Raw genomic sequence first — 27,190 nt, 5'->3', positions numbered from 1 at the left:
TCCGGTTTCCGGTTTCCGGTTTCTGATTTCTGCTATCTGATTTGACCTGGGGACCCCATCCCAATCCATGGCGTCTCCGTCCGGTTCGGTCAACATAGCCGAGAGTACGAATTCAAGTGCAAACATCGATGATGTACCACAACCACAACCACCACAACCATACCCTGACCGCCCGAGATCCACCCATCACAGTTACCACGCCCATCACCCGCCGCCCCTGCCGCACCCGCTTGGCCCCGAGCGGAAGCGTAGCTACGGCGGGACCCCAACCAGTCCCGGACACGGTGGCGTCGACATTGTTACGGACCGAGATGCACGACAGCAGCAGCAGCACACCGAGTCGAGTAGGACGGGATACGGGTACGAGCTGCCACTGGCACACCAACACCAACAACAGTCGGCGGATGGCGCCGATAGCCCTGATCTGCAAGATGCCGATACCCCAGGTAGTACAGATGGGGGTGCCGCTGCATCCAAAAGGCGCAAGACCGGCCGGGGGTCTCGCGGCGTGGCCCATCTGACCCCAGAACAACTCGAGCGGAAACGAGCCAACGGTAAGTGGGGGGCCGAGCCGGACCCGGGCCCCGGACCCAACTGGTCTCGGGTAATTTCCCCGTCGAACCGAACCCGGCCCTAACGCCATGCAGACCGCGAAGCACAACGTGCCATCCGGGAACGCCAGCGCCTTAAGACGGAGCAGTATGAACGGGAGATCGCCGAACTCAAGGCTACTCAGCCCTATCGGGAGCTGCAGAGCGTCGTTCGACAAAAGGAAGCCGTTGAGGCCGAGCTTGCCGATGTGAAGAGGCGTATGGCCGCAATTGTGGGCATGATCCAGCCCATTCTGGGTGCTCCCGAGGGCGCTCGTATGTTTTACTCCCCGCTACTACGGCCAGTTCACGCTGACACACGTCACCAGCACCAGCCTGCCGGCCTCATGGCCAGAGCTACGGACCTACAAAACCATATACAGCACCGTCGGGCCATAACCCCGAGACGACCTCGGCAAGTACCACCTCCCCGACGTCTGTGGGGACACACGGCCGATGGCAGAACAGTCTATCCCCCGTCGCGCCCACAGTGAGCATCGACGGGCAGCAGCATCCTGCGGAAATGGGACCGTTTGATCAACAGCGCCACCGTCTAGTTCACGGCCTAGATCTAGGCTCGGACCGGCTGGGCCTCGACTTCTTAGTCGACCCCAATTTCAAGGTCGCCAGGATCAAGGAGGGCCCCGACGGAGCCCAGGACTCACCACACTACCGCCACATACCCATGAAGCACGACTGGAACGGCACCATTTCCATGATACCGGGTATGCAGGGACAACCGCCAACCCATACACAATCCCAATCCCCCATCTACACCCAATCTCCCGCCACCAGCAGCGGACTTCAACCCACGAGCGCCCCTTTCTCCCCAGCCCCCACCTCGGGACCATCCGCAACGGGATCACCCCCCAGGTACAACATCGTCCCACGCAATTGTGCGCCGACCTGCCCCCTCGACGCCCTTCTCCTAGACTTCCTCTCGGAGCGCCGCCAGCGCGCCGCCGAAGGCCTCTCGCAGTCCGAAATTCTCGGCCCTCGTTACCCCTCGGTCTCGTCCCTGCTCAACCCCGCCGTCTCGGCCTACTCGCACCCGCTCTCCAAAGTCTTCACCGACATCCTGGCGCGCTTTCCCGACCTGGCCACCCTCCCCGAGCGCGTCGCTGTGCTGTACGTCATGTTCCTCCTCATGCGTTGGCAGGTCTCGCCGACCGAGGAAAACTATCTCCGGCTGCCCCCCTGGTTCCGCCCCGGGCCCGGGCAGACCGCCAAGGACCACCCGGCCTGGTATGACCACCTCCCCTTCCCGGAAATGCGGGAGCGTTTGGTGTGCATCTACCAGGACGGCCCGTTCCCGTTTGACCACTTCTTCATCCCCTTCACCTCGACCCTGAGCCTGAACTGGCCGTATGAGGACACCCTCGTGCTGCTGGCCAGCCCCACCAGCGAGGAGCTGATGATCAACCCGGTGTTTGAGCAGCATATTTGCATGCTGGAGAATTGGACGCTCGGTCCGGCTTTTGAGAGGGCTTTTCCGGCCTTAGTGGGGTCCTTCAATTTGAAGGTTTGAATTTAAGGGGGATAATGGGGGATGGTATATATCCTGACATGAAACAAGCAATGATTTTCTTACATTTCCTAGGGCGGGTCTGGAACATGGAAACAAAAAGCGGTACGCTGTTCAACTTTCGCAGATATACTTCGTTTGGAGGGAGGGCGGACTAGTCTAGTAAAAATACCGGGCGTTCATGGAAGAGAAGGAGGCGGCCGTTTGGTACACATGGCTCTACATTGTGGGGGGGGGGGGGGGTCATATATTCTCTTGTAATATTCACTTATAGCATCATCAGTCTCCGTGGAGACTAGAGACTCGATGTGGCAACACACACCGATGCCCAGCCAGGACCTTCAACGGCCGACTGGCATCACACAAATCTAATCATCAAAAACCACTACCACCACCAACTCCCATTCCCAACCTTCTTCCCATATTTTTTATCTAACCCACCACACGCGAGTATATCCATCCCCAAACCCCCCAGCAACGCCAAGTAAACAAAACAAACCCCGTCCCGTCCCGTCCCGTCACGCCCAAAACGAATACTTGCCGACATGCGCCCCCTCCCCGACGAACAAACTCGGGTGCCGATCCCCCGGCAGCGTCTGCCACACCAGACTCTTGACCACCGCCGGCGCCCGGATGCCGTCGACCGCGCCCCCGTCCATCCGCGATCCGTCCCGCAGCGAGTGCAGCGCCACCCCGTACCGCGGCCCGCAGTCCTCTTCTCTTTTGTTCATCCTTTGGTTGTTGGTGGTCCTTCCACTCTGTTGTTGTTGTTGTCCTTGTAGTTGCTGCCACATCAGTGTCGGCGTCGCTGCGGCCGCGGCTTGTGATGTGGTGGCGATGTCGTTGGTGTGTGCCGTCGCGACGATCCCGCACCCGTACCCCGCTGCTGCGGGCAGCACGTCGAGCCCGGCGTGGATGTTGTCGTCGTTGCGGTAGTGCGGGAAGGTTACGATGGGGCGGGCGGCGTTGGCTGCGTTGGGGGGGTTGTGGTGGTTGCGGCCCTGTGGGTGGGGTTGTTGGTGTTGGTGTTGGTGTTGGTGTTGGTGTTGGTGTTGGTCTTGTTGTCGCCGGCGTAGGTAGCGGACGTCGTAGAGCGCCATGGCGCTGTAGGGTCCGGCGGCGAGCACGCCGTAGTCGCCGACGGACCGCACGTGGGCTGCGCTGCTGACGTGCCGGAAGGTGTTGCTCTGGACGGACCACTCGCGTGCCGGGACGCGCAGGTCGAGTACGCAGACGTGTCCGGACCGTGTGCCCGCGAGGACCACCTCGGTTGGGTTGTGTTGCAGGAAGTCCACAGACAGCACGTCCCCTTGCCAGGGTGGTGTGGTGCTTGCGCCCGCGGTGCCTCTGCGGTTGCGCTGGCGGGGTGGTGGCGGTGGTGTGAGCCAGGTGAGCTTGTCGTCTCGCATTTGCACGATGCCGGCGTTGGTGCCGGCGATGCAGGTCATCCGCGAGCCCGGCGGGGCTGTCTGCAGCGCGTTGATGGCGCTGGCGGAACCGTCGCTGAGGAGCGAGTTGTGGGTTTGTAGGCCATCCCCGTCTTCCCGCTAGCTGGTTAGTAGTGCTGCAAGGTCGAGAGATACGCAGCGTAAGGCGGAATCATGAAACATACCGGCGCCTATCACCCATCCTGGACCCGGTTCACTCGGATCCCGGGACCGCGGTGTAAAGTGTTTGATGCCAATCGCCGTGATGCCTTCCCAAGCCATGAGCATCCTGGAGGACGGCTCGTGGAACTTGATGGCCGTTATGCACTGCTGGTTACTCTGCCCGAAATACCTGGGCTGGAAATCAACCCGGGGATACCGTTGAGCAGCGTCCTGGAAGTTGATACTGTTCCCCATCAGCATTCGTTCAACCCACCACCAAAACCAACCCCCCCCCCCTTTCGTTCTCAGAGTAGCACAACTCACCAATCCTCCGCATCCCGCGGAATATACGACGCCGCCGGACTCGAGCCACCGACCACATACGCCAGCCCCAACCCACTCCTCACATCCCCCCCAATCCACATATCCTTGATAACCGACCCCCGCCACTGCAACCTCTCCAACACCCCCTTCCCCCTCAACCCCCCGGCCCACGCCCTGGCAATCACCTCCCCCCCCTCCTCACCACCACCATCACCACCACCACCCCCTCCAGTGCCACCACCCCCCAACCGCCCCCCAAAACCAAAAGCCCCAACCTCCCTCGCTAACAGTCCCCCCATAAGCGGCGCCTCACGGGGCAGGAGCGCGCCCGCCCTCCTCACCCGGCCAGCCTCGCGGCGGCGCTTCTCGCGGCGCTGGCTCTCGTCCCGGCGCTCTTGGGCGCGGCGCTTGACGTTGGGGGCCGACCAGGCGGCGGCGCGGGGGGCGGTGCGGGCGTCTTCGATGCGGAAATACTTGCGTTTGACGGTATCTATGAGGGGGGGGAGGGGGGTTGAGTGAGTGATGGGTGGGTGGTGGGTGGGTGAGGAGTGGGGGGGGTGCTAGGCTAGGGTGGGTGGACATGAGGATGGGTGATGTGATTGGGAGGATTGGGAGGATGGGGCTGACCATAGTAGAAGCCGGGTATTTCTCGATTCATTTTCAAGAGGTGACGGTTAGGACTTGGGGGTGAGGAACGAGTCGGTCGGTCTGGATTCGGCTCACTGCATAAATGCATACGCAGGTGGGTGACCGATTGATGCTTGAAAAAAAAGGAAAGAAAAATTGGGAGGAGGGTGGAGGGAACGGTAGAAACAAAAACCACAATAGCAACACTCGCACTGCGGTCAAGGGCAGTCAATGAGAGATGAACCGTAGTATAAAACAGCAGTTGGCAGTAAATTCAGATGGGAGACAGTGCCGTGTTCGATGGAATGCTTGGCATATTCAAAATGGTTGTCCACTCAAGGTTGCATGCACCACCCACCCCAAGCAGTGATGTCAGGGGAAAACACAGCGAGTCTGCAGGTAGGCAAAACGCCAAACCTTCGCCGCGTTCGTATCGCCACCACATCACAAGCTCACTTAGTCACATGGAAAAGATACCATATTTTTTACTCTTTATATTAGATTGTCTAAGGAAATCGGGGTAATTCTAGCCCCTAATACCAAAGTCCATACAGAACTTGTTCAGAAAATGAAAAAATATATCCCCGGCCGTCCATTCCTAACTATCACCCGCGACCGAGGATTTCTATTTGCTGCCATCTAGGGCAGGCAGGTAGGGAGTGAGTATACGCCCCACGCCATGGCATCGCTCACGCCGCCGGGGTAATTTGGAGGCACGGCACGAGGCACCGCTCGCCCACGCGTCGCTTACTGCGACTTCTCGTGCTGGGTCGAGACGCGCTGGAGGGACACGACAAAGTCCTCCAGAGAGCGCTGCTTCTGGTTGCCCTTGGGCGACTTGCCGTGCATGAGGTTGTCGAAGCCGACGCTGTCCTGGAGCATGTAGTAGAGACCGCCCATGACGCAGAAGACGCCGAACGAGAAGATCCACACACGGACAACGGCGACGATCGAGGTGTCCCTGCCAGGGCCCTCCTCAAACCAACCGAAGATGGTGAACAGGGTGGCAATGATGTCGACAATCAGGACGGCACCGGCCAGCTGCCACGAGGGAAGCGAGGACCAGAAGGGACCGTTGGCACTGAACGAGTATTAGCATTACAAACGTTGCGACAAAACAGTCAGGGACCAAGATGCAAATACATACCGAGTGATGAAGATGAGCCAGTTCTCAGTGAGGGAGATCTGGAGGAACACGACCTCGTCCATGTTGCCGAAGTTCTGGACGATACCGCCATCGGGGCCATGCACGTACATGGTCGTGACAGTGATCCAGGTGCCGATGGCGAGGACAATGCCGAGCAGGACCGACATACCCCAGAGCTTGGGCAGGTTCCACTTGACGGGCGTCTTGCTGTACGGTGCGTTGTCGTAGGCGATGGCGAGGGTGGCAACATCGGCGAAAATGGCGATGAAAACGACGAGGTTGATGTTCAGGCTGCGGTTCAGGATGGCGATCCAGAGACCCAGGTAGATCTCGAGATGGATCGACAGAGCGATACGGTAGACGACGTAGGCGTACATGCGGTGGAAAATCTGGCGAGACGTCTTGAGCGCATCAATAATGGCACCGAGACCGGGGGCAAGGAAGACGATATCGGCGGCAGAGCGGGCAGCGTCCGAGGCACCCTCGACGGCAATACCGGTGTCGGCCTTCTTGAGCGAGGGGGCGTCATTGACACCGTCACCAGTCATGGCAACGAGGTAGCCACGCTGCTGCAGGATCTCGACGACGTTGTACTTGTGCTGGGGGAAAACCTCGGCGAAACCGTCGGCTGCCTCGACGAAGTCGTACACCTCAGAGCCGGGCATGTCACCACCGCCACCGAGACCAAGGCGCTCAGCGTTGTAGACGTTGGTACCGAGACCGAGCTGGCGCGAGGTCTCCCTAGCGATACCGACGGCATCACCAGTAAGCATCTTGATGGACAGACCGAGAGACTTGGCCTCGTTGATGGTGCGGGCAGTGTCGTGACGGGGAGGGTCGGAGCAGGGCATGATGCCGAGAATCTCCCAGGAGCCCTCACCGCGCTTGCGGGCGACACCGAGCGAACGGAAACCACGGGTGGCGAACTCAGCAACCTTGTTCTTGTAGGCCTGGTCGACCTCCTCAGGGATGGGGTGGTCCTCCTCGACGGTCTTGAGAACGAACAGAGGGGCACCCTTGACGCAGATGATGCGCTCGCCCTGGGGAGACTCGACAACGGCGGTGACCTTCTTGGAGACGGGGTCGAAGGGGTGGAAGTCAAGGACCTTGTACTTGGAAAGGACGCCCTTGGCACGGGGGTAGTACTTCAAGCTCTTGAGGAAAGCCTTGTCGATGGCATCCATACCCTTCTTCTTGCGCGAGGCAGCCAGGCAGGCAGTGAGCATGAGGTCCTCGGGGTCGACACCGGCAACAGTGTAGGGTTCGGCGAGGGAAAGCTTGTTCTTGGTCAAGGTACCGGTCTTGTCGGAGCAGAGAATCTCGACACCAGCCAGAGACTCAATGGCGGAGAGCTTCTGGACGATGGCCTTCTTCTTGGCGAGGTAGGCGGCACCGACAGCCATGGTAGTGGTGACGACAGCGGGAAGACCGACGGGCACACCGACGATGGTGATGGCCAGGGTGAACTCAAGGATATGGACAATGCCGTTGGAGCGGTAGAAGCTGGCAACCCAGACGATCAAGTTGGTGAGAATGACGAGAACAAGCAGAATGGTACCAATGCCGTTGAGCACCTCAGTGAAGTGACCGGAGCCGGCGCTGGCCGCGTTGACGAGGGCAGCGGCGCGACCGACGAAGGTGTTGTCACCAGTGGCGGTGACGACCAGGAAGGTCTCACCACGCTTGACACCAGAGGAAGCGTAGCACTGGTCGCCCTTGTGCTTGTCGACAGCGAGCGACTCGCCGGTGATGGCAGACTGATCAACCTGGACGAAGGCATCGTCGGTGACGATGCGGCCATCGGCGGGGATGATGGTACCCTCCTCAACCTGGAGAATATCGCCGGGGACGACCTCGGGGGCCTCAACCTCCTTCAGAGTACCGTCACGGAGAACGACAGCCTTGAGAGCAAGGGTCCTGCAGCGGGTTAATGATGGGTCCTTCGTCAAGTTGAACGGGCAAGTCGCCTTACTTCTTGAGTTCGTCAACGATGGAACCGGCCTGGTATTCCTGGATAAAACCGACGGCGGCGTTGAGAAGCAACAGACCGCAGATAACACCGAAATCGACCCAGTCCTCGAGACCAGCAGCCACTATAGGTCCAAGCGGTCAGCAAAAGTGTTCACTCCATAACCAATTGGTTGGCGCTCTGGTGAGCTTGGCGGCCTGGCACCAGGGGGGTGCCCCTCAGCCGCATGCAAGAAAGCCGTTTGGCTCCCCGCAACGCAGCCTCACGGCATTGGGTGGGGAAAACATGGGACGACGAGTTGGACGGATACATACAGACAGCAGCAGCCTGGTTGATGGGTTAGCATAAAGTCCAAGACGGTGAGTGGGGAAAATGTTTCGTTTCAAGGCTGCTGCGCCAGAGCACAGCAGCTTGTGGATTTCGACGTACCTCCATGACGAACTGGATAGGGCCCACGAAGAAGCCGAGGAACTTGAGAATAAGGTTCTCCTTCTCCTCCTTCATCTGGTTGAGACCATATTTGCGGCGGCGCTGGGTGACCTCCTCGGATGTGAGACCGACGCGAGTGTCGGTCTGGAGCATGTCCTCGGGGACAACACGGCCGCCACCGGGGGTGACATCTTCCTCCTCCTCGAACTGCAAAACCAATTGTTAGTATTAGATGCCAATCGAGGTGATGAAATTTGATGTGATTCCGCCCGCTCGCGGATCCATCGGGCAACGCGGCCGAATTGGCGGCGACGCGCCAGCAATGCACTGGGCGAAAACCGCCGATGGCACACGCTACCCAATTGAAGCTCGTGATTGGGTGGTACAAATCTCGGGGAGGGGCCCGATTGCGCGTGAGTGGATTGGCTTGGCTTGGCTTGGCTTACCTGGTCGTGACCATCGTGGCTCTCGAGGTCATCAATGAGAGCATCAATGTCCTCGTCCTCCTCTTCCTCCTCGAGAGGCGGCTTGGCTGCCGGCACGCTGTGGTGGGCGGCCTTCTCGTCAAACTTTCCGCTCTCAATGTCGGTCGACAGCGCGGGAGCGCCGGTGGTCGAGTGTTCGGCCATTGGCGCGGTTGTTGCGGCAGATAAAGCTCTGCGCGGGGCTCACGGGTTGTCGACGTGGGTTGGGCGCTCAGAATTGGGCGCGTGAAGAATTAAAGGGCGATGGTCAATCGGGGTGGTTGTATGAGGGAGCTCGCGTCCACGCGCGAATTACAGAAGTATTTATGTGGGCGGTGGTCGGTGATAAGCGCGAGGAATTTTTCAGACGATGACCTTCTTGATTAGGGTCGCGGTCAGGTGCAATCGCCCAAGTAGACCAAGACCGGACGGCGTGAATTGAGAGCGGAGAGGGCGGACTCGAGGGGAGAAGCGAGACCTCACGTCGAAGGGAGTTTTAGAAGGACCTCCGTGCGTAAAGGAGAAAAGGAAAGGAAAGAGAGCTTTGGGGGGGAGCGGGTGGGTGACCGGCGTATTTCAACGTTTGCTCGCTCACCATGGGAAAGAACGCTCGTTGTTCGGCCCACGCCCGAAAGCTCTAACTTCCGTAATCAACGCACCTTGTCCCTGTATCGATAAAACGCTACCTTCTCGCTCCGCTCGCTCCAACGCCCACGGCGCGGGATTGTTACGCCATGCCCCCCAAGCGAACCTTCCTCACGCTCCCAGGTTGGCCACTGGAGAGCGGTGGATCCCCCGTCTTGCCGAAGAATGGCACCTGGGCACCCGGCCACTGGCGGCGTTGATGCGAGTCGGGTATCTCCAGCCCCTACCGTATGCGACGCTGTTGGCACTGGGCGCGGCCCGGTCCTACCAGCCATTTCCGCGCATTGGAGCTGTCTCGGGGTTTTTTACGTTTCAATTCACACTGTCTCCAGCCGGAAATCGATGTGATGTGACCCCAAGCATTGGGGGGCAGCAAGGACCCCTGCCCGCCAGGAAAGAAAGTGGGCATCCCGGCTGTAAGTCGCAATGTCCAGGGAGCGACCAGTTCGGCTTGCACGGTTCAGGTAGCTCTTCCCCACTCTATGTTTGCCTTGGCTGCAAATCTCTCGCGGTCGGTACCTCGTTGCAGCTTCCCTCCGAGGTACCGCCTCAAGCAACCCAGTCTGCGGGATTTTCTGGCTGTGCCTCCGTGCCTTCCTCTCAGGCTTGCCTGCCCACAGCCGTGTGCATCTCGCCCAGGCGGGTTACCGACCTTGGGTGCTTGGGTACATTACACGGGACTCTTGGAAGAATTTACGTGACGATGATGCGGTGTGAGCTCGGTTTCGCCTCTCTTTCAACGCGCGTTTGCCTGACAGAGGGATTTAATTCGCGCCGGTTGAGGCCAGGCTGGCTCACAGACAATTGACAGTCTCACGGAATCTTCCAGGGAAGGTTCACCGTTTCTCGCCCAGCAAACACTTGCCTGCTGATGTTGAGACATCAACTCTGTCGCTCCCTTGGCGAAACGTGAAACCGCACGGACTGAGAAAATTGACAAGCTTTGAGCATTTTGCCCGTTCGTCATGGAAGGCCTGGACGAGGAGCATCCATGAAGCAGTTGTATCGCTTTTGACTGGGTCGCCCGGACGAGGTTCCCATGGGCAGCACGCAATGCCGTTTTCTTACTGGTGGTTGAAGCGGCCATCCTTGCGAGGAAACAACGGGATGGAAAGAAACAAAGCTTGGTAACGTGGTAACGCACGGTACGATACCAGCGAGACTGCATGCCTCGCTCTCGCCCCTCGTCTCTCGCGGCGGCACGGCGCATCCCAGGCCAGGGTCTTGCGAGTTGCCTGACTGATCCGAGTGTGGAGCCGGAGGCTCATTCACCCACGGGAGGATGGGGCAACGAGCCATTTGTTTGTTACCAAGTATTCGTCAATTGAGGACGGCCGAAGCATGCGGGCATACCCGAAAGCCAGTTGAGGCCAAAGTGCTATGCGCGCTTTCCCTGAGAGCGCCAACTCAGCCAACACCACCTTACCCGGCAGCATAGCCTTTCCGTCAGCGAACCCCCAAAATGGCGGAAAGAAGCGATCGCGAACGTCATGGCGAATTCGCGCAATTGGCTTTTCAGCCCGGATCCTTGGTGCCGCCGCCCGAAGAGGGTGTGTAGGATCGGCCGAAGCGGAAGTGCCGAGGCCATGACCGCCTTCGCTACGTCATTTTTACTTGCCCCAAACCAGCGCTTCGAACCGAACCACAGGCACCTTGTATCGTAGAGATTCGAGACCTTCACTTTGACAGGCCGGCCCTTCCGAACGGGGAGCCTTCTCGAAAATTTTCAGCCTCTGACGGCTCTTCGCACACCTCGCCCCTTGATAATTCATTCTCTTTTCTAGCCTCGGATTCCCCGATTGATGGCGAGTACGTCCTAATTCGCCGCCTTACTCAGTCAGGGACGCATCCCTCAACGCTGCCCAGCCCTACCCCTCCAAAACCCCAGACTCGAATCAACAGCTCCCCAGCAGGGGTTGGCAGTGCCGGCCGGTTGTGGCTGCATGACCCGAGTCGTGGCGCCCGAGCCAGACAACGACAAGCCTGGATATTGCGACGAGCCGGCGGTATTTGACGGACAACCCAGGGAATCGAGATAAGAATAACGTTTACTGGATGGCGTGTGTGAAGGATTCTCGAGCCAAGTTCATCGTGGAATGCCGATTCGGGGAAACGAACTCACCAAGAGGCCCGTCACCACCTGAGGTGCGACAACGCCCAGACTTATAGATTTGAAGAGGCGTGTAGCCAGGCCGCTTGGCACCTTGGATGAAATTGGGATGTGAGCATAAGGCGGCCAACCGGAACTCTTATCAGAAAATCTAACTGGCAGTTGCTTGATCGTGTTATCTCGATCTTCACTGCGGCACCCAAGCACGCGACAGACTGTTTTCTGTCAACCGGCAGTCCGAGGTAACTAATCTGTAGTTACCTAGTTACCAAGTATGGGCTTTTTTGGTGCCGAGATCTGGAGAGCGCTTCTCTCCATCGTTACTGCAGCAATCGGGACCCCCAAATCTGGATGCACCGACCGAGCCTCCACGTAAGAACGGACGGTTACAGGCGATCAATCCCGTCAAAGGCGGCACATTATCCCGCAAATGGCGGTCTGAGAAGTTATGTGCAATGTTGAGTCTTTTTCCCATAACCTTTAGCCAACTGAATCCAGCCAGAATCTTTGGCAACCAATGGAGCAACCTAGCAGCGGGTTGCGGCGGCCGTTCCAGTGTAAGTGGATTTTTGTTGATCCTGCTTGCGGGGAACTTCCTCGCAGAGTCTTGGGGGAACTGGGGAACGGCTCTCAACATAGTGCGATGTCAAAACACCATGCCCCCGGTTCAATACAATAAGGTTCTACAATATTCCGTTTGGGGCATCACGGCATCCGGCGCTAAAGGCGGCAACGGGACTTCAGCATGCATTCGAGCCTGAGCGAGCAGTGAACACGGAGCAGCCGGCTCACCGGGCCATCGACCCCAACCGTTCTGACGGTGAATGGCGCCGAGAGTCGCTTGCCGATCCCGTGCGGCGTGGGGGGCGAGTTTGCCGCCCTCGGCCACCGCCCGACGTCGCTTCCGTCAGTGGCGATCCTCGGCGGCCCCCCCGGGCGAGACGGCATCCAGGAGCCACGCTTGCCACGGCAGCAAACGTCGGGAGCGACCAACAAAGACGGTCGGGGGGCGCGTTTTCGATAATGGCGACGGTGTGGTTGGCTCGTTGGCTCTGTTGTGACACGGACCATGGCCAGTGGGCAATTGAGCCTGGAAGGATGGAAGTGGTCCACTGCCCCCACCGGAATATGCGCGGATCCGAGCTATCTGCACAAAAAAAAATCACACTCCACGTGTGGTGGATCCGTTTGTCCCCACTTATGCAAAGAAGACCCTGTCCTCTGCAACTTTCACGATGCTGCCGGCGGCCATTTGCTCGGCAGCTCTGCCGCAGGAGGAGTTTCAATTTCACAGTTTCCCACTCGCCATCCGTTCAGGAGCTGCCTGGGCCCGCTTTGTGGGCATCCTCGGACATTGCAATCGTGTCCATCAGTGTTGACACGCTACCCGGCGAGCGCGAGTGTTTGTTTACGTGCGTACGGACAGAGGCGAGGAGAGTTCGGTAGGTTCCAAGACGGGTGTTCTCGTCACCGTCGCTCAAAAAGAATCGCCAATTCCCTCAATCCATCGCCAAGATGGGTCCAGAACCCCAAGCCCTTGCTTGCCTTCCCCGCATTCTCCATTCCCCTCATGTCATCGGCTTGAGCCAAGCAACAGGGCAATGGGCGTCAAGCCAAAATGGTGGGAGAAAGTCGACGGAAGTGCGCCCGGCCGCATTCCGTTTGGCGTGGGGTGCATCACCGACGGCCCAACTGGTTTTAGCCTCGCGAACGGTGAGCGACAGCGATGGAACCGCTCCGCCGAAACGAGCCAGTCGTCGGCGAGCGAAACCTGCAAGAACGAGATTTGTTGGATGCTCGCGATGGAGCCCCAGAAGCCCCCGGCCCCCGAGGAAACCCATGGGGGTGGGCCAGGACTCACCAAGTTCTTGTTTTTGTTTGGTTTCTCCGGCCTTCCTCGTCGTCCAGGACTAATGCCCAAAGAAGGAAGCGGTCGAGTGACGAGGCCGGCGCTCATTCGCCGATCGAAAATGCGCTGCGCTTGCGCATGTCCAATCCACTGCATGCAGGTACGCGTTTCCGTCCGTCTCCTCCCGTTCTCCATCAAACCCGCACCGTCGTGGTGCTCCGTACTACCTAACTACGAGTTATGCTTCGCCGTTTGTTTGCATTTGCTCGGCCGCCATTGGGGTTGACAGGCGAGGTTGCGATGCTTTGGTTCACGATTTGACTCCTTGGCCCGGTTGGCGTTGGTCTTGGGGGCTGGTTTGCGTGACACGACACTGAACGCTGTCAAACGCAATCCATCCCCGGAATTAGTCGAGGCCTGTGGCTTTTTTACGTTAAACAAACGGCCATCTCGAAATAGTGGCATCAAGGGCCGGCCCTGGCTGGCCCTGTGCGCGGGCTCGTCAGACCTTCCAGCTTGGCCATCCTCCTCGTCATTCCCAGCCTTCAGCATTCATTATCCAGGATAGGACGAACAATTGAGGACATACTTCGTCCGAGGGAACTTCGCCGTCAGCTTACCCTCATCAAGCCAGGAGCTCCACGAGACGTGGGTGGCTGGAGAGGTCGACAAGGCACAAAACACGCTAGTTGACGGCTGTGCCTCCGGGCGGCGTCCCGATGAAGTTGTGTTCCCCATGGGCGGGCTGCATCATCGCTGGTCTTGCCGTCATCCCCAAGGAGCCGCTCTATTTCAGGGAGGCAAGAAGAGGTGGTTGGGTGTATAAAGCCTGCTTCCGACCCCGGCAGCATTCCACCAGCCTACCAGGCACCCAAGTGCCGAGGTGCCCAGGGAGTTTCTCCTCGGGGCTGACAAGCTGCAACCAACACCACGCCAGATGGAGCATCATCGGGCAGGTGACACCGCTCGTTCGCCTTACCTCGCGCCTTGCCTCATCGCAAGCTAGCAGGCGGAAAGAACCGGTGTCGAGGCAATTCGCGACGACCCCCAACTCTCGAAGCGATGAGCTGCTGCCCCTCCCCCACCCCCAGGATCGAGTCCAGGGTCTGTCTCGCAGCGCAGAGCCTCGCTTATCGGCCGCCGACAAGCAGCAATTAGCACTTTTTTCTCACCTGAACATTTTACCCTATCACCTCATTTCTGGCTGATTATCATTCCAACCCTGACCTAGTATGTACTCTTACTTACATTCGTACTGTAAGTAGTTACCGTGACGAGTACATATTACAATCATGCCTTCTCTGCCTTCTTCAGCCAGTGCAATCATACATAGTCCCAGGCCCGGGCCAGGTCCAGTCAAGCCCAGCTCGGCTCGAAAAGACCTCATTTTGCGCGCTTTATGCACCAGGGGGGAAACATTTAAACCAGCGGCCCGATTCGGGGAAAGAGGAGTCTCGTTCTCGGTCAACCGTCGCCTTGTTACGAGGCCAATGTTGAAAACGAACAGAGGGAGATTGGCCCATGGGAGCATGGGCATCGGCGCTGTCGCGTGCCGCTTTCCGCTTTCCGCTTGCCGCGGCGGTGGGCGGTGGCTGCGAGCTGAGCCTAGCCTTCGGCCCTCGCTCGTCGTCTCCGGCACTTCGGCGATGCCCAGGCAAGGTTCGGAGGACCAGGGCGGAAAATTGCCAGTTGGGAAGTTTGGGTCGGTCGGAGTTCGGGATTGGGAACGTACCTTTTCGCCTTCTGCGCAAAGGTGCTGAAGTGGAATTCTCCGGTTTGGGTTCGCTTTCTCCGGCTCGGGTTTCCTGTTCTTGCAGTTTATTGCCGGTTTATTGCCATCCTTGTAACAAACGTATCGGCTGGTTTTTTTGGCCTTCCAGAAACGCTCATTCCAGACGCCGGAAAAACGTGAATGGGTTTGTCACTGGCTGTGATAACCCCTTTCAATTTTGCGGGAGCGTGGAGTCGGTCTCCCCTGGGGTTCTTCTGGAAACAAGACGGCTCGGGTCTTTACTCGCGTTCACTACTCCGCTCTGCTCCGCTCGGTCACAGTGATGGACAAAGTGGAAACCAAAACACCATGGAGCCCTTGTTCTTGCTCCTCGACATTCTTGCCATCTCCGAAAAGTTTGATGAATATAAACCGGGGTCATCTTAGCTCGCGTGGCTAGGTGCTGCCTGGGAGAAATGAAAACACCCGGGTGGAGGCAAGAGGAGCATGTTTTGTGTGAGTATAGCCTTTACGGCTGAAGCAAGGCTGACCGTGTTGCTGTCGTCCTGGGTTGCCTTGCCTTGAGCTAGCATCACCACGCCGAAACTCAGCGATGGTTCCCATGGCTTCACCTGTTTGAGCAAATGTACGTGTCTCGTTTGTGTCAAGCTCAGTATGGTCAGGTTGTTCCATACTATTATATTCGTCTAGACTAGACCACTTTGCGGTTAACGGCAGCTGTGGTTGTCGGCACTTTCACATGAATTATAGGAGTTCAACTAGTTGAAGGTTGAGCCTTTACGCCAATTCAACGTCTCCGGGATTCAAGTGCTAGAGCCTTCTTCGGATAACATCTCGAGGCTGGGTGGCAATGTCATCCTTCGTAATACCTTCGTGATACCTCCATGACTTGTCGTTGTTCGCCTTCCACCCAAAAGCCAGAGCGTCCAAGACGCCGGCAAGCCCGAGATCGTCCATGGACCATAGCCAGGAGGCATCACGGGCTCCTAGTTGTTGCTTCATGTTTGTGTCAGAAAGTTTGCGTTTGTGTCATTATTGGGCTCCTTCTCGGCGGCTCCGAGGTTAGGAACAGATGTCGGCCCGGCTCCTGACTCGGGCTTCCGGGTGGCAACCCGGCGAACGTTGGAGATCCCGGCTGCGGGTTGGTCTTCGTTTTGCATGCGAAACTCGGAGCTTGACCCGACCGTTTCAAGACTCGGGCCGGAGAAAACAAGAACGCCACTAACAGATATGTACAACGACCGTTATGCGGAAGCCCCCGCCCCATGGTGGTTCTTCCTGGGGTTCAAGCATGACGTCTGCCCAGAAACTTTGAACCAACGTTGCGAAAATCAGCTTCGAGGTTAACGCATGACCTTGGTTCTTGTCTCCCGGTATTGAATAAAGAATGGACAGCGAGATGAACTTTATATACGTGTGTGTAACTCGTTGGCCTCGTATATTCCCAAGCACTTGAATACCAATCGAAATATGGGATGTGTTGGGGTTCGAGGACCTGTATAGCGAAGTAGAGCCCCGCGAGGAATATGGCAGGTGAAAGAGAATGGTAAAGAAACAGGGACCACAGAATGGGAACTTGGAAAGGACGGGCAAAGGGGACAAACATAGAAGAGAGGTGGCCATCTCCATCTAGGAGGAGATCTGAGTATCGAGTGCCGCAGCCTGCGTGATATCTTCTGTATCTCATCCTACCCACACGAAACGTGGCGTCGCGAGGTATAAACATCCCTCTCAACTTTGACGCTATCCCGGAACGCAAGTAATAAATACTGATGTGGAGAAAGCTCCCCGGTTTATGTATCTCGGCGATGAGAAACACTCGGAGGCCCCTTGAGGCTGCTCCCATCTCCTATACTCAGTCACGACCCTTGTTTAAGGCTCATTACTGAGCACAGGTTCGAAACCTAAATATAGGCGGTGTCAATGGCCAGACTCTTCGAAAGCAACTGGGCTTGATATTGGACATCCTGCCCCCATAGCACCGGCCTCCGTTGGGGTACAAGCACACTGCAATGCTGTGGTCATATATTTCCCTCTTTGACAAGCTCATGATAACCGACATACCCTCCATTAGACGTCTTCTGACAACCATTAACATTCGAGGTACCTTTGTGTACATAAGCCTGACAACTAGAACGATAAACACCGCCCGGACCTTAGCATCACCCTTCTTACATTGATCCTAGTGCTCCAGGAGCCCCTTATATAACTCATACCCATACTACGAGGCAAACCCAAATCATAAATAACACCAAGTCTATCGCTTAGTCCTCCAAGTGCCGTTCACAGTCACAACAAACATTTGCCGCGCGCTACAAACAGGGCTGCATTCATCCCCACCCAGCACCACATGGCCGAGACTCCGAGAACGGACACCGAGCAATACCATTTACACTCGCCCACCACGACTTCACCCACGCTCACTCCGACCAGCACTTCACCCACCACTCGCCCACAATCACTTCACCACCACCACCACCCCACCCTCCTCTCCTCCACCCACGCACCCAAGCCTTCACAAGCCCCAAACTACAAGCCCCAAGTCCTCACGCCTACGGCACACCCCCAACACCAGGGACCTCGATCGTGTGGGCACCCAGCCCGCAAGACACCCTCGCCCACAATCCCCATCGGCATCTCCAACGTCCCACGATTCCCGTGACACATCTTCAAGATTCTCTCAACCTGCCTACTGACCTAAGAAAGGGAGGAAATACAAATCAGCTTCCCAAGATGGAAGAGGTTTCCTCGGCGGAGAACAGAGGATAGCAGTGCAACGGATAATTAGTTATGGGATTGCGCTCGTAGTACCATACGATGCTGTCACGGCTTACCAGCTGATGTAAAAGGGTGGGTTAGGGTGGAAGAAGCAACGCCTCGCTTCTAGCCACAAGGCCTGCCAACAATGCATGGGGCGCTGCTTGGCGGAGGGTCTCACATCGTCCGAGGAGGACTAGGACTGCACGATAGTTCGAGATATCTCAACGGGGTTAGTTTCCCGGAGCTGGAGTCATAGGACAATCGCGCACGGAGCGAGAAACAATCAAGTGCCGGGTTGAGGAACAGAAAAGGGAAAGTCTATATTCGTCCAGCCCAGAACGACCAAGGGTCCTAGCCTGTATTAAAAAGCGCAGGAATCCGCCAAACCGCCCGCTCTAGAGTGAAATCGACCGAGGAAATAACATTGGCGAATAGTTTATCCCGACGAGAGGTTGAGCTGATGCCCTTCCTGCCGCACCACAAAAAGAACGGCGCCGCTTAATGCTTTGCCGTGACCTGGTCGCCCGTAAGCTTCTCGACATACGTCTTCGCCCTGTTTTGAAGAGTTAGTCATGTTGGATCAAAAGCGGGAATAATGAAGAAATGGACGTACATGTCACCCATGGCAACCATGCACACCGTCTGCCAGATACCCAGGCCGATGCGGGGCGCGACGCCGCGGTACAGGCCCTTGATGCCGTTGCTGTCGTAGATGTACCGGAAGGTGTTGCCGACGGTCATCTTCTTGGGACGGTTGGGGTCGTCCTTCTTGCTCTGCATCTCGACACGGATGACCTCGATGGGCTGGTTCCAGGCCGAGAGGCCACCACCAAGAGCCGAGGCGGTGATCTTCTCAAAGGCATTCAGCTTCTCGCCGTGCTCCTTGTGGGTGACCTTGCGGATGCCCTGCTCGGCGAGCCGGCTCAGACCGAAGCGCGAGCCCCAGTTGGTCATTTGACGGATGGCGACGGCGTTGACACCCCTGTTGATGCCGCGAATACCCTCGCGGCGGTAGATGTCCATGAAGGTAGCCCAGGTACCGGGCGCCTTTTGGCCTGCGGCCGCCACCTTGTGCTTGGTGATCTCGACCGTCTTCATGCAAGTGCAGAAACCCATGGTCGCGTATGCCTGAGCAACACCGCCAGTCACGCCGCCAATGATACCGCCACCGAACTCGTTGGCGCCCGCGTTGCGGGCATAGTATTCAGCCTCGGAAGCGACAAAGAGCAGCACGGCGCCCTTGGTCGACGCTTCGATCCAAGCCCAGGGAATCAGACCCTGGTAAACTGTGAACGAAAAACCCAAAGGTCAGCAGCGGTTCGCAAGGGAGACGATCTCTGCCAATCGGGGCGATGTAACCTACAGCCGAGAATACCACCGCGGTTCCAGATGCGGCCCAGAGCTGTCGCGAAGCCATCGCTGCGGTGAGCGGCCATGGTGGTTTTGGTGACCTCCAGGGGCTGACCGAGGGTGGTGACCTCAAACATGTTGAGCCCAGCGCCCAGCAGCAAGTTGGAGAACTTGATGGGCTTCTTCTCCAGCTTCTGCGGCGACGAGGCCGGGGCGGGGGCGACAGCGGCGGACATGACTAGGCGGATGTTGCGACAAAGGGGCCCTGACCAAGGGAGGAGGTTGCTTCTTCGCGGGTGAGGGGGTGAGTACGCGGGGTGGTGGGAGAAACGCGGAGTCTCGGCAGAGATGTAGTGGTTAGACGGATTGGCGGATGTGCGTTTCTAAGACTCTCCGGAAGAAATAGGCGGTTACTAGGTGGATTGCTTGATGAATCGGCTTGAGGAGGACCCTAATTTGCACGTGTTACCGATGGGAGCTCGTCATGGTGGGTTTCAACTGGCTGGGCTGCTGCCCAAAGAGGAGTCCCCCCGGGACGAGGTTCGTTTTGTCTACCCGCGGCAATGCGGACAAAGCGGGCAATGCGACATAGCTTAGGGTCCACACTTACAGACGGGATGCGCTTCGATGCGGATTCCGAGCGATTGACGCGAATGTTTGACAGTGAGGAAGTTGGCGATGGTTGGAAAGGAATCGGGAACAGTCGGGGGACTGAACGGGATGTACTTTTTGAGGCTGACACCCTGGAACACCCGAAAAAAAATCGCTGGTGTCTGAGTTGGGGAGAGGGGCATCGGGCACCGGGCGATCGTGCTTGCTTGGTTCGGGCTCTTTGTGCCAGGGGGGAGGCGTGCACCTCAACAGACGTGTCTCATTGGCTAGTTTCCCCTGGGCCACTCAACGCCTTCCTCGGCAGCTCAACGCAATCCGCTTGGGGTTTGGGACGATCTTCGCGGACCCGGGATTTTGGGGGACGATTTTTAGAATTTGGGCTCCGAATTTGTGCGACTTCGGCTTGTTGGCATCACCGCCTATGAACTATCCAAACCGCTGTTCGACACGTAGACAACATGTCTCTGCTTCGCTGTCCCTAGAATTCGATTGATCCAGTTGATCGAGATACAGCTGCTCAGGTCGGTTGGATGAACCTCTGTCGGAGCTCAACCTAAACGGGGGCGAAGCCGCAATCCTCCGAGGCACTCTCGGGCGATGCTCGGTGCCCCGAGGCCGGAGGCCGCGATACGGACACCATGCGAGGTCAACCATGCATGCATTTGCGGACCTCCGTCCCTTCTCCTACTTCGTACATCTTCCGCTCGGAATCGGAATGCTTACTTGCTGTGAACTTTTCATTTTTTGGGCCCGGAGTACGGAAACTGTATCGTACAATCGCAATGGATAGCCATCCGCCCAGTCAACCCCCGTGCCGGGCTGGAGAAACCGCCCAGATATCCCATCCATTCTATACATGATATAACCGTAAACGAACCCCTTCACGCCGTGCCCAGCAACCCAACCCTATGCGCGCATTGCGCCAGTATTACAGCCTTTTACAGCTTCTTGCAGATCTCGACCCACTTATCCGTCGAGAAGCTCTTGGGGCTGCACACGTTATCATGTCAGCGGAACGGTTCGGGGTTGCATCGAGTGGGTGGGGGTTGCTTACCGCTCGATGGGGGCGCCAACGGCGCGGTCAATGATGAGCTGGGGAAGTACACCAATGGCGCGCGAAACACCAAAGAGGACAGTGTAGTAGTTGGCCTCAGTCAGGCCATAGTACTGGAGGAGAACACCAGAGTGGGCATCGACGTTGGGGTACGGGTTCTTGGTCTTGCCGTGCTCGGTGAGAACCTTGGGGGCGATCTTGTAGACCTGGCTGACCAGCTTGAACATGGGGTCCGAGGGCATCTTCTCTGCAGAGGGGGTCAGTAACCATTTCCATACGCGTTTGGTAGCGGCTCAGTCGCCGGGGGAGGGTCAGAATCGGCTTACCCTGAGCGAACTTGCGCTGGGCAGAGTAACGCGGGTCGGTCTTGCGGAGGACGGCGTGGCCGTAGCCGGGAACGACACGGCCGTTGTTCAGGGTGTCCCAGAGGTACTTGGTAATGGCCTCGTCGCTGAGGTCGTCGCCGACGACCTTCTTCATCTCGGTAAGCCAGTTGAGCACTTCCTGGTTGGCGAGGCCGTGCAGGGGGCCTGCAAGACCGTTCAGGCCAGCGGCCAGGGACAGGAAGGGCGAGCTGAGAGCGCTGCCAACCAGATGGGTGGTGTGGGCGCTGACGTTACCACCCTCGTGGTCGGTGTGGATGGTGAGGTAGAGACGCATGAGCTCAATGAAGTCGGCGTTGTTGCCGAAGCCGAGCTGGTTGGAGAAGTTGTACGCATAGTCCTTGTCCTTCTCAGCGGCGACGACCTTGCCGCCCTTGAAGACGTTCTGGTAGATGCGAGCCGCGATGGTGGGGAGCTTGGCAATGAGGTCCATCGAGTCCTCGTAGGTGTAGCCCCAGTAGTCCCTCTTGTGCACGCCCTTGGCGTAGGCGCGAGCAAACGACGAGGTCTGCTCGAGAGCGGTGACGGCCATCGAGAACTGAGCCATGGGGTGGAGGTCGGTAGGGCAGCGGTCGATGAGCTCCTCAACGAACTTGGGGATCTCGGAGCGGGCAGCCCAGTCGGCCGACAGCTCACGGACCTGCTGCTCCGTGGGGACCTCGCCGGTCAGGAGAAGCCAGAAGAGACCTTCGGGGAGAGGCTCGTTGCCACCGGGGGCCTTGGGCAGGAGCTCCTGGCACTCGGGGATGGTCTTGCCACGGAAACGGATACCCTCCTCGGCGTCGAGGACGGAACCTTCCCACACCAGGCACTTAATGCCACGAGCGCCGCCATATACTTGGTCAAGGGTGACCTTGTCGATGACCTTGGAACCGTGCTCCCTATTTGCGACAGGGCGTCAGCAACATGCACAACGGCGTGCGACCAGCTAAATGGCGAGGGCGTTCATACTTCCTCAGGGCCTTGATCTGCTCAATCTTCTCTGGCAGAAGCTCGGCGAAGCGCTCCTTCAATGTCTGTATCAAGGTTACACGGTCAATGGATGATGTCAGGCTGCAGAGGGCGAGGCGGGACGAGGTCTATGTACCTGGCTCTTGGAGGAGTAGCATCTGGCGGCCGTGAAGGCGGTGTTTCTGTAGAAAACCGAGGGTGCCCTCAGGGAGGCCCTCATCGTGGAGGTCGCTAGGCGCATAGCGGGAGCCATGGTTGGTATCTGAGGTGTGAGGCTTGAAAGGTGGTCAAGGAGGTGAGGAAGGACGGAGGGAGAGAAAAGTTTCGGGCGACCAAACTTTAAAAAAAAACCCGCAGCCCCCAGCCGGACACATGGGGGCGGCACCTGCAACAACGGACCAACCGGGGTTCGGAACCAAGGCGGGCTGCCCCAAAAACATAGGTCATTGCAATGCCAACAACGCCTGCTGTTTCCCGCACCCTACACCGTACCTCAAGGAAGCATCGCAATTCCCGATCTCACCCGTAGCGGTCCGTTGGATCAGGAGGATGCCCATTCTGGTACCAGATAAGATATCTACAGAAAATGTACTCATTTTTGGGTTCTTGACAGCTTCTCTGGGCAGCTCACACTGTTCGTCCCCAACAACAACAAGAGAGGTCCATGCTTTTTATGAGCTGCTGCAAGGTGTGGCCATTGACGTCACGGCGCTTGATGGAATCGGCGCATCACTTGAAACAGTTGGGAGAGGGCTTTCAGCCGACTGATCCAGGGTTGTGATGCTGCTGGTCTTACAAGTCGAGTTGATATTATGGAAGTGGGGGACTAATTGACACCCACAGCCCCGGCCCGAGAAAACTGTTCCTCAACTGCGTGCTTGGCCGTACTGTGCAAAATGTTTTGTTGGTGTTGGTCGGCTTCTCGGTCTTTCTGTCCTGGGCGACCGGAGGTTTGGCACCAGCCGCCACACATCCGGCTTAGTCAACCGGCACCTGCAAACTTGCCCGGGTGATTTCTGGCTCGGGGAAATGTGGGTCAAACCAGATTCTGAGAAAAGGACGCCCTCAGTTCTCCTTGTTCGGCCCCTCCTTCTTTCATCCCACAAAGAACTGGTGTTGCTGTTTGCTGCGACCCCCTCCATCGATTTTTCCACAACGCTCCATCCGAAGACATCCTCATCAATTCCAAAATCACAGTAGCCCCGGTGCAAGTTTGCTGGTCTTGAGGTCGACTCCGCGACTGGTGCAGCTGGTTGAAATACTATTTGCACTGCGCAGAATCTGCTGGTGCCGTCGCGGTTTTCGCAAGAGCGGGCGTCACGTCACAGTGTTCCGGGCCAGGTCCTTTTCCTTTTCGCCTTTCAGCACCTTCTAAGTCAGCCCTTCGCGCCATTACCCTCGCCCTAGTCGAAGTTTCGTAATCCGTTGATTGCAGTCTCGCAAAAGAGTGCATCGACGAAGGCTGGAACTTCCCAACAGGCACCGTACTTTCGTGACTTTTGGAGCATGTCATAGACCTTTCTGCCTGTCAACTTGGGCAATTATCGTACTTTATCGCGAAACACGCGCTCCGTCAAAAACTCTTGATCAGCCATCGCCTGCCATTGTTTCACCATGGCATCATCGGTTGTAGCGGAGCTAGAGGCCGGCCTGCAAGGCATGCTCTCGCTGAAGCCACCAGGAGTATCTGGTTCCCGAATCACAAATATCACGTCGCTATGTGTCGACAACGTCCAGGTGAGCAGTGACAAGCCCACGCGAATTCACGCGAAAATCTTGTGCGGCACAGTTGTTTGGGCTAACATCGCCTCTTTCACAGTATGAATCGGTCCTGATACAAAAGCTATTCACACATTTCAAGAAAACACCCGGCACACACAAACTGGGAGTACTCTACGTCGTAGACTCTGTAACAAGGAAATGGTGGGAGCAGGCCAAAGCTCGAGGGCAAACACCAAGCCTCTCGGCGCCAGACGGGTCATTCGCTGCGGGTGTGCATAGAGTAACAGAACTGATACCCATCTTGATGAACGACATCATTGCTACGGCACCAGAAGATCAAAAGGTACGCAGAGAACATCGCATTGAATGCCACCTGATTCCTAGGAATATGCCAGCAACATGTGAGGCGAGCCCAAGATGACCCCATTCACGGGAACACCGCGATTCGCGACTCAAGAGTCAAAAGTCGCGACGAGGGCATTACCTCGAGGCCCACCTCACTTGCGTTCTGAGAACTCGTACTTTCACTTTCATGATGGATGGACACTCACAAGGATCGTCACCCGTAGGAAAAGATTAAGAAGCTTGTCGATATCTGGGAGAAGGGCCAAACGTTCCCTGTTTCTATGGTCAACTCCTTCAAGGAGAGACTGAATGCTCCGAGACCCACGAGTAGGTTTACCCTAAGACTGCCCTCACCGCTTTGTCCTGGAACACGCTTCAGCGTCCAATTTGCTCTAACCATACCCCTGTCGACAGATGCCTCAACAACACCACCTGGCAGCCCGCCTCCCAACCCTTTAGCCTCGCTTGGTTCTGGTAGCAAAGTGGCAGCAGCGCCATCGGCAAACCAAGCGGCCCCGAACATCATCTTGGACAGGCTTGCGAGCATTGCGCGACAGAATGCTTCGTCTGCGCAGAGTAATCCCAGCCTGGCAGCTTTGGCTCCGGCGTCCACCCCGGCTACGGCACCTGTGTTCAGTGCACCCGGTGGTCTGCCTAGTAATGCCGCCATGCAGGCCGCTCCGGCGCCCGTGCCGGCGCAGCTGGGCATCTCGTACCTGCCGACGTCTCAAGCAACTGCCCATCCTGTAAATGCACCAGGACTGCCGTTCACGTTTCCACCAGCGATGCCCGCACAGACAGGGCCTCCAGTTGCCCCGGGTGCCGTCCCGCCGCAACAGAGCGGCTCAAGTAATCCGGCTGCTGCGACTGTGCAACTCGTTGCAGCCTTGGCCGCTCAGGGTATTCCCATTGACAAGATCGCGACCGTAATTTCGATGATGGGCCAAGCGGGCACGATGCCCGCCGCAGCTCCGCCTCAGATGCCCCAGCCCACCCAGACTGGGTATGCAGCACCTCCTCCAGTCGGCGGTGGCCCTGCTCCTTGGGACGCACCTCGACCGGACGAAACCCGTGATCGTGGTAACTATCATGACGGCATGAGGTCGCCGAACCGACACCGCGGCAGGTCCAGGTCGCGCTCCCCTTCACGTTGGGATAACCGGGGTTCTCCTAGATCGCGCGCGAATGACCGTAGTTTTGACTATGGACGCCCTGGCTCACCTGGCCGGGGTCGTGTAGATGACCGGCGCGGGCAAATGCCCGATTACCGCCAGCGGTCTCCTCACGGGCGCCACGGCGACAGCCCGGGCCAGGAACCGTCCCAGCAGGAGAAGTGGGTTGAATATGACAACAACATTCCCAGCAGCAGCATTAAGGTGTACAGTCGAACCCTTTTTGTGGGCGGTGTAACGTGAGTATCAATCACCCTTGCGTATCCTGCGTATCCCGTATGGACATGGCTCACTGACGATCCCTAGTTGTTCCGAGAGCGAGCTCCGTGGCATCTTTAGCCGCTTCGGCCAAGTCCAAACCTGCATTGTCAACAAGGACAAGCGCCATGCCTTTGTCAAGATGTTCTTCCGCAAGGACGCCGAGCGGGCAAAGACCGCTATGGAGGACATGCGCAGCCAGGACTTTCAACTCAGAGTAAGCCTACGCTAACCCCACCCCGCTCTTCGCTGAAACCCCTTTTGTTAACCATGCCACCATCCGTAATAGACGAGATGGGGTGTAGGCTTTGGCCCCCGCGACTGCAGTGACTACCAGAGCGGAGTCAGCATCATTCCCATTCATAAGCTGACCGAAGCCGACCGCAAGTGGATGCTGACCGCACCCTACGGCGGCTCTGGCGGCCGCCCCATCGTTGGCGGCCTGTCGGTCGAGGAACCCGATATCGAGATCGGCGCCGGCGTCTCATCAAAGGCCATCAGCCGCCGCATGCAGACCGACAAGGGCGGTAACCACGGACCCAAGTCGAGCAGACATGCCGAGGACGAGCCGCCCGTCGGTTTCGGGGGACATGCCAACCCGCAGGCCCCTGGCCACGGACACATGGGCGGCGCGCCCGTCGGGCCCACCAACAGCGCTGCTAACAACCCTGGCGGTCCCCCCGGTGGCCGGTGGCGCCATAAAGGCGCGGACAAGCACCACGGCGGCGGCGGTGGGCGCGATGCGAGAAGAGGCGGCGACGATCGAAACGATGGCCACCACAACAATAAGGGTGGCAACGCCGACGAGCCCATCGTCATGGATCTACCCGCGGGTATCACTATGGGGCCCAACGGAATTAATTACCCGCCCAACTTTTCTTTCGGCGCCGCCGCCTCGCACCCCTAGGCTAGTGAACACCGTGGGCGCTGCTCCGAGAGTGTTTGAGGGGCTTGGGGAATCTGGTGCTATTTAGCTTCTGGCGTTGGGGTGGGAAATTTACCCAGGTGCCGTCTTCAGCTCTAGGGAGGAGGTTGGTTCTGAAAGCGGTTCATGGGATCAGGCGGTTCTCTGCATACTCTTCTTCTTCTTTACCTGATTCGTTCACCGTTCTTGGTTTGCTTGTATACACTACTTTTTTGTCTCTTCTGTTTCGAGCAGCATCACGGACCTATCACGGACTGGGGACGACATCATGGGACACGGGCTGTGGTTCGAGGAAGTTGCGATGGATTTCCAAGACAGGTCTTCAGATGACGGGCTGGCTGGCGTTGGGGGGGGGGGGGGGGGGGGGGGAAGGTGATGCTTTTGAGGTTCGGATGGCGGCGGAACACATGGAATACCACCGTGATCTTCTTGCCTTAAAAATGTTTTTTTTTGGGGGGGTGACACTCTTGTTTTACGGGTACTGCGTAGAGACTTGCAAGTGAGCGAGAAGGGAACCTCGTCCTATAACCTGATATTCATGCCCCGAGGTGTGAGGGAGTGAGAGAAGCTTCGCGCTCGGGTTGAATCCCCCGGGGGTCGGTGCCTCGGGCCGAGAGGTCGCACCAACGGTCCGAGTTTGTTGTGTCCCAGGACGTTA

At 57.7% G+C, this 27,190-nt stretch overlaps 8 protein-coding genes across 8 annotated transcripts; 4 read left to right on the top strand and 4 right to left on the bottom strand.

The window, feature by feature from the left end:
- Positions 1–733: 733 nt before the first annotated feature.
- On the top strand, positions 734–2,118 carry B0H64DRAFT_327048 (uncharacterized protein; the record flags this gene model as incomplete). Its single annotated transcript, XM_062800764.1, has 2 exons — positions 734–866; positions 920–2,118. Coding segments are annotated over 2 exons (1,332 nt in total), but the record flags the coding sequence as incomplete, so codon positions are not given.
- A 515-nt stretch (positions 2,119–2,633) lies between these two features.
- B0H64DRAFT_419152 (uncharacterized protein) lies at positions 2,634–4,686 on the bottom strand (the record flags this gene model as incomplete). Its single annotated transcript, XM_062805360.1, has 4 exons — positions 2,634–3,655; positions 3,728–3,948; positions 4,029–4,518; positions 4,656–4,686. The coding sequence occupies 4 exons, from the start codon at positions 4,684–4,686 to the stop codon at positions 2,634–2,636; spliced, it is 1,764 nt and encodes a 587-aa protein (XP_062656915.1).
- A 456-nt stretch (positions 4,687–5,142) lies between these two features.
- On the bottom strand, positions 5,143–9,284 carry B0H64DRAFT_363970 (uncharacterized protein). Its single transcript, XM_062801820.1, has 6 exons — positions 8,647–9,284; positions 8,201–8,407; positions 8,086–8,098; positions 7,775–7,895; positions 5,803–7,719; positions 5,143–5,736 (listed from the first exon to the last, which is right to left on the bottom strand). Exons 1-6 carry the CDS (start codon positions 8,827–8,829, stop codon positions 5,403–5,405), a joined length of 2,775 nt encoding a protein of 924 aa, XP_062656914.1. The 5' UTR covers positions 8,830–9,284; the 3' UTR covers positions 5,143–5,402.
- Positions 9,285–11,311: 2,027 nt separating this feature from the next.
- On the top strand, positions 11,312–12,929 carry B0H64DRAFT_212004 (uncharacterized protein). The gene is made up of 4 exons (XM_062799448.1): positions 11,312–11,454; positions 11,685–11,864; positions 11,918–11,976; positions 12,164–12,929. The coding sequence occupies exons 2-4, from the start codon at positions 11,771–11,773 to the stop codon at positions 12,863–12,865; spliced, it is 855 nt and encodes a 284-aa protein (XP_062656913.1). The 5' UTR covers positions 11,312–11,454; positions 11,685–11,770; the 3' UTR covers positions 12,866–12,929.
- A 1,703-nt stretch (positions 12,930–14,632) lies between these two features.
- Positions 14,633–15,379, top strand: B0H64DRAFT_211988 (uncharacterized protein). Its single transcript, XM_062799447.1, has one exon. The coding sequence runs from the start codon at positions 14,790–14,792 to the stop codon at positions 15,321–15,323; it is 534 nt and encodes a 177-aa protein (XP_062656912.1). The 5' UTR covers positions 14,633–14,789; the 3' UTR covers positions 15,324–15,379.
- Positions 15,380–18,258: 2,879 nt separating this feature from the next.
- Positions 18,259–19,346, bottom strand: B0H64DRAFT_444659 (mitochondrial carrier domain-containing protein; the record flags this gene model as incomplete). The annotated part of the gene is made up of 3 exons (XM_062806799.1): positions 18,259–18,313; positions 18,374–19,046; positions 19,124–19,346. The coding sequence occupies 3 exons, from the start codon at positions 19,344–19,346 to the stop codon at positions 18,259–18,261; spliced, it is 951 nt and encodes a 316-aa protein (XP_062656911.1).
- A 1,099-nt stretch (positions 19,347–20,445) lies between these two features.
- B0H64DRAFT_404336 (citrate synthase mitochondrial precursor) lies at positions 20,446–22,426 on the bottom strand. The gene is made up of 5 exons (XM_062804382.1): positions 22,247–22,426; positions 22,111–22,175; positions 21,103–22,040; positions 20,777–21,023; positions 20,446–20,712 (listed from the first exon to the last, which is right to left on the bottom strand). The coding sequence occupies exons 1-5, from the start codon at positions 22,361–22,363 to the stop codon at positions 20,661–20,663; spliced, it is 1,419 nt and encodes a 472-aa protein (XP_062656910.1). The 5' UTR covers positions 22,364–22,426; the 3' UTR covers positions 20,446–20,660.
- Positions 22,427–23,605: 1,179 nt separating this feature from the next.
- On the top strand, positions 23,606–26,686 carry B0H64DRAFT_211854 (uncharacterized protein). Its single transcript, XM_062799446.1, has 6 exons — positions 23,606–23,847; positions 23,930–24,175; positions 24,402–24,504; positions 24,592–25,588; positions 25,656–25,824; positions 25,897–26,686. The coding sequence occupies exons 1-6, from the start codon at positions 23,725–23,727 to the stop codon at positions 26,512–26,514; spliced, it is 2,256 nt and encodes a 751-aa protein (XP_062656909.1). The 5' UTR covers positions 23,606–23,724; the 3' UTR covers positions 26,515–26,686.
- Positions 26,687–27,190: the final 504 nt, after the last annotated feature.

The sequence above is a fragment of the Chaetomium fimeti genome, assembly GCF_033439085.1.
Source record: "Chaetomium fimeti strain CBS 168.71 chromosome Unknown B0H64scaffold_6, whole genome shotgun sequence".
Taxonomy (NCBI): Eukaryota; Fungi; Ascomycota; class Sordariomycetes; order Sordariales; family Chaetomiaceae; genus Chaetomium; species Chaetomium fimeti.
Note: the sequence above shows the minus strand (reverse complement) of the source record. Positions and strands in the feature narration are given on the sequence as shown.

Coding starts and splice junctions, on each gene's coding strand:
- B0H64DRAFT_363970 (XM_062801820.1), bottom strand. CDS start 8,829: ATGGCCGAACACTCGACCACCGGCGCTCCCGCGCTGTCGACCGACATT. Junction 8,408..8,646: donor GCCACGATGGTCACGACCAG/GTAAGCCAAGCC, acceptor TTGGTTTTGCAG/TTCGAGGAGGAGGAAGATGT. Junction 7,720..7,774: donor ATCGTTGACGAACTCAAGAA/GTAAGGCGACTT, acceptor AACCCGCTGCAG/GACCCTTGCTCTCAAGGCTG.
- B0H64DRAFT_212004 (XM_062799448.1), top strand. CDS start 11,771: ATGCACCGACCGAGCCTCCACGTAAGAACGGACGGTTACAGGCGATCA. Junction 11,865..11,917: donor CGCAAATGGCGGTCTGAGAA/GTTATGTGCAAT, acceptor AACTGAATCCAG/CCAGAATCTTTGGCAACCAA. Junction 11,977..12,163: donor GTTGCGGCGGCCGTTCCAGT/GTAAGTGGATTT, acceptor ACGGGACTTCAG/CATGCATTCGAGCCTGAGCG.
- B0H64DRAFT_211988 (XM_062799447.1), top strand. CDS start 14,790: ATGGGAGCATGGGCATCGGCGCTGTCGCGTGCCGCTTTCCGCTTTCCG.
- B0H64DRAFT_404336 (XM_062804382.1), bottom strand. CDS start 22,363: ATGGCTCCCGCTATGCGCCTAGCGACCTCCACGATGAGGGCCTCCCTG. Junction 22,041..22,110: donor CAGATCAAGGCCCTGAGGAA/GTATGAACGCCC, acceptor TGTCGCAAATAG/GGAGCACGGTTCCAAGGTCA. Junction 21,024..21,102: donor CCAGCGCAAGTTCGCTCAGG/GTAAGCCGATTC, acceptor CCCCCTCTGCAG/AGAAGATGCCCTCGGACCCC.
- B0H64DRAFT_211854 (XM_062799446.1), top strand. CDS start 23,725: ATGGCATCATCGGTTGTAGCGGAGCTAGAGGCCGGCCTGCAAGGCATG. Junction 24,176..24,401: donor CGGCACCAGAAGATCAAAAG/GTACGCAGAGAA, acceptor CGTCACCCGTAG/GAAAAGATTAAGAAGCTTGT. Junction 25,825..25,896: donor GCCAGGACTTTCAACTCAGA/GTAAGCCTACGC, acceptor CATCCGTAATAG/ACGAGATGGGGTGTAGGCTT.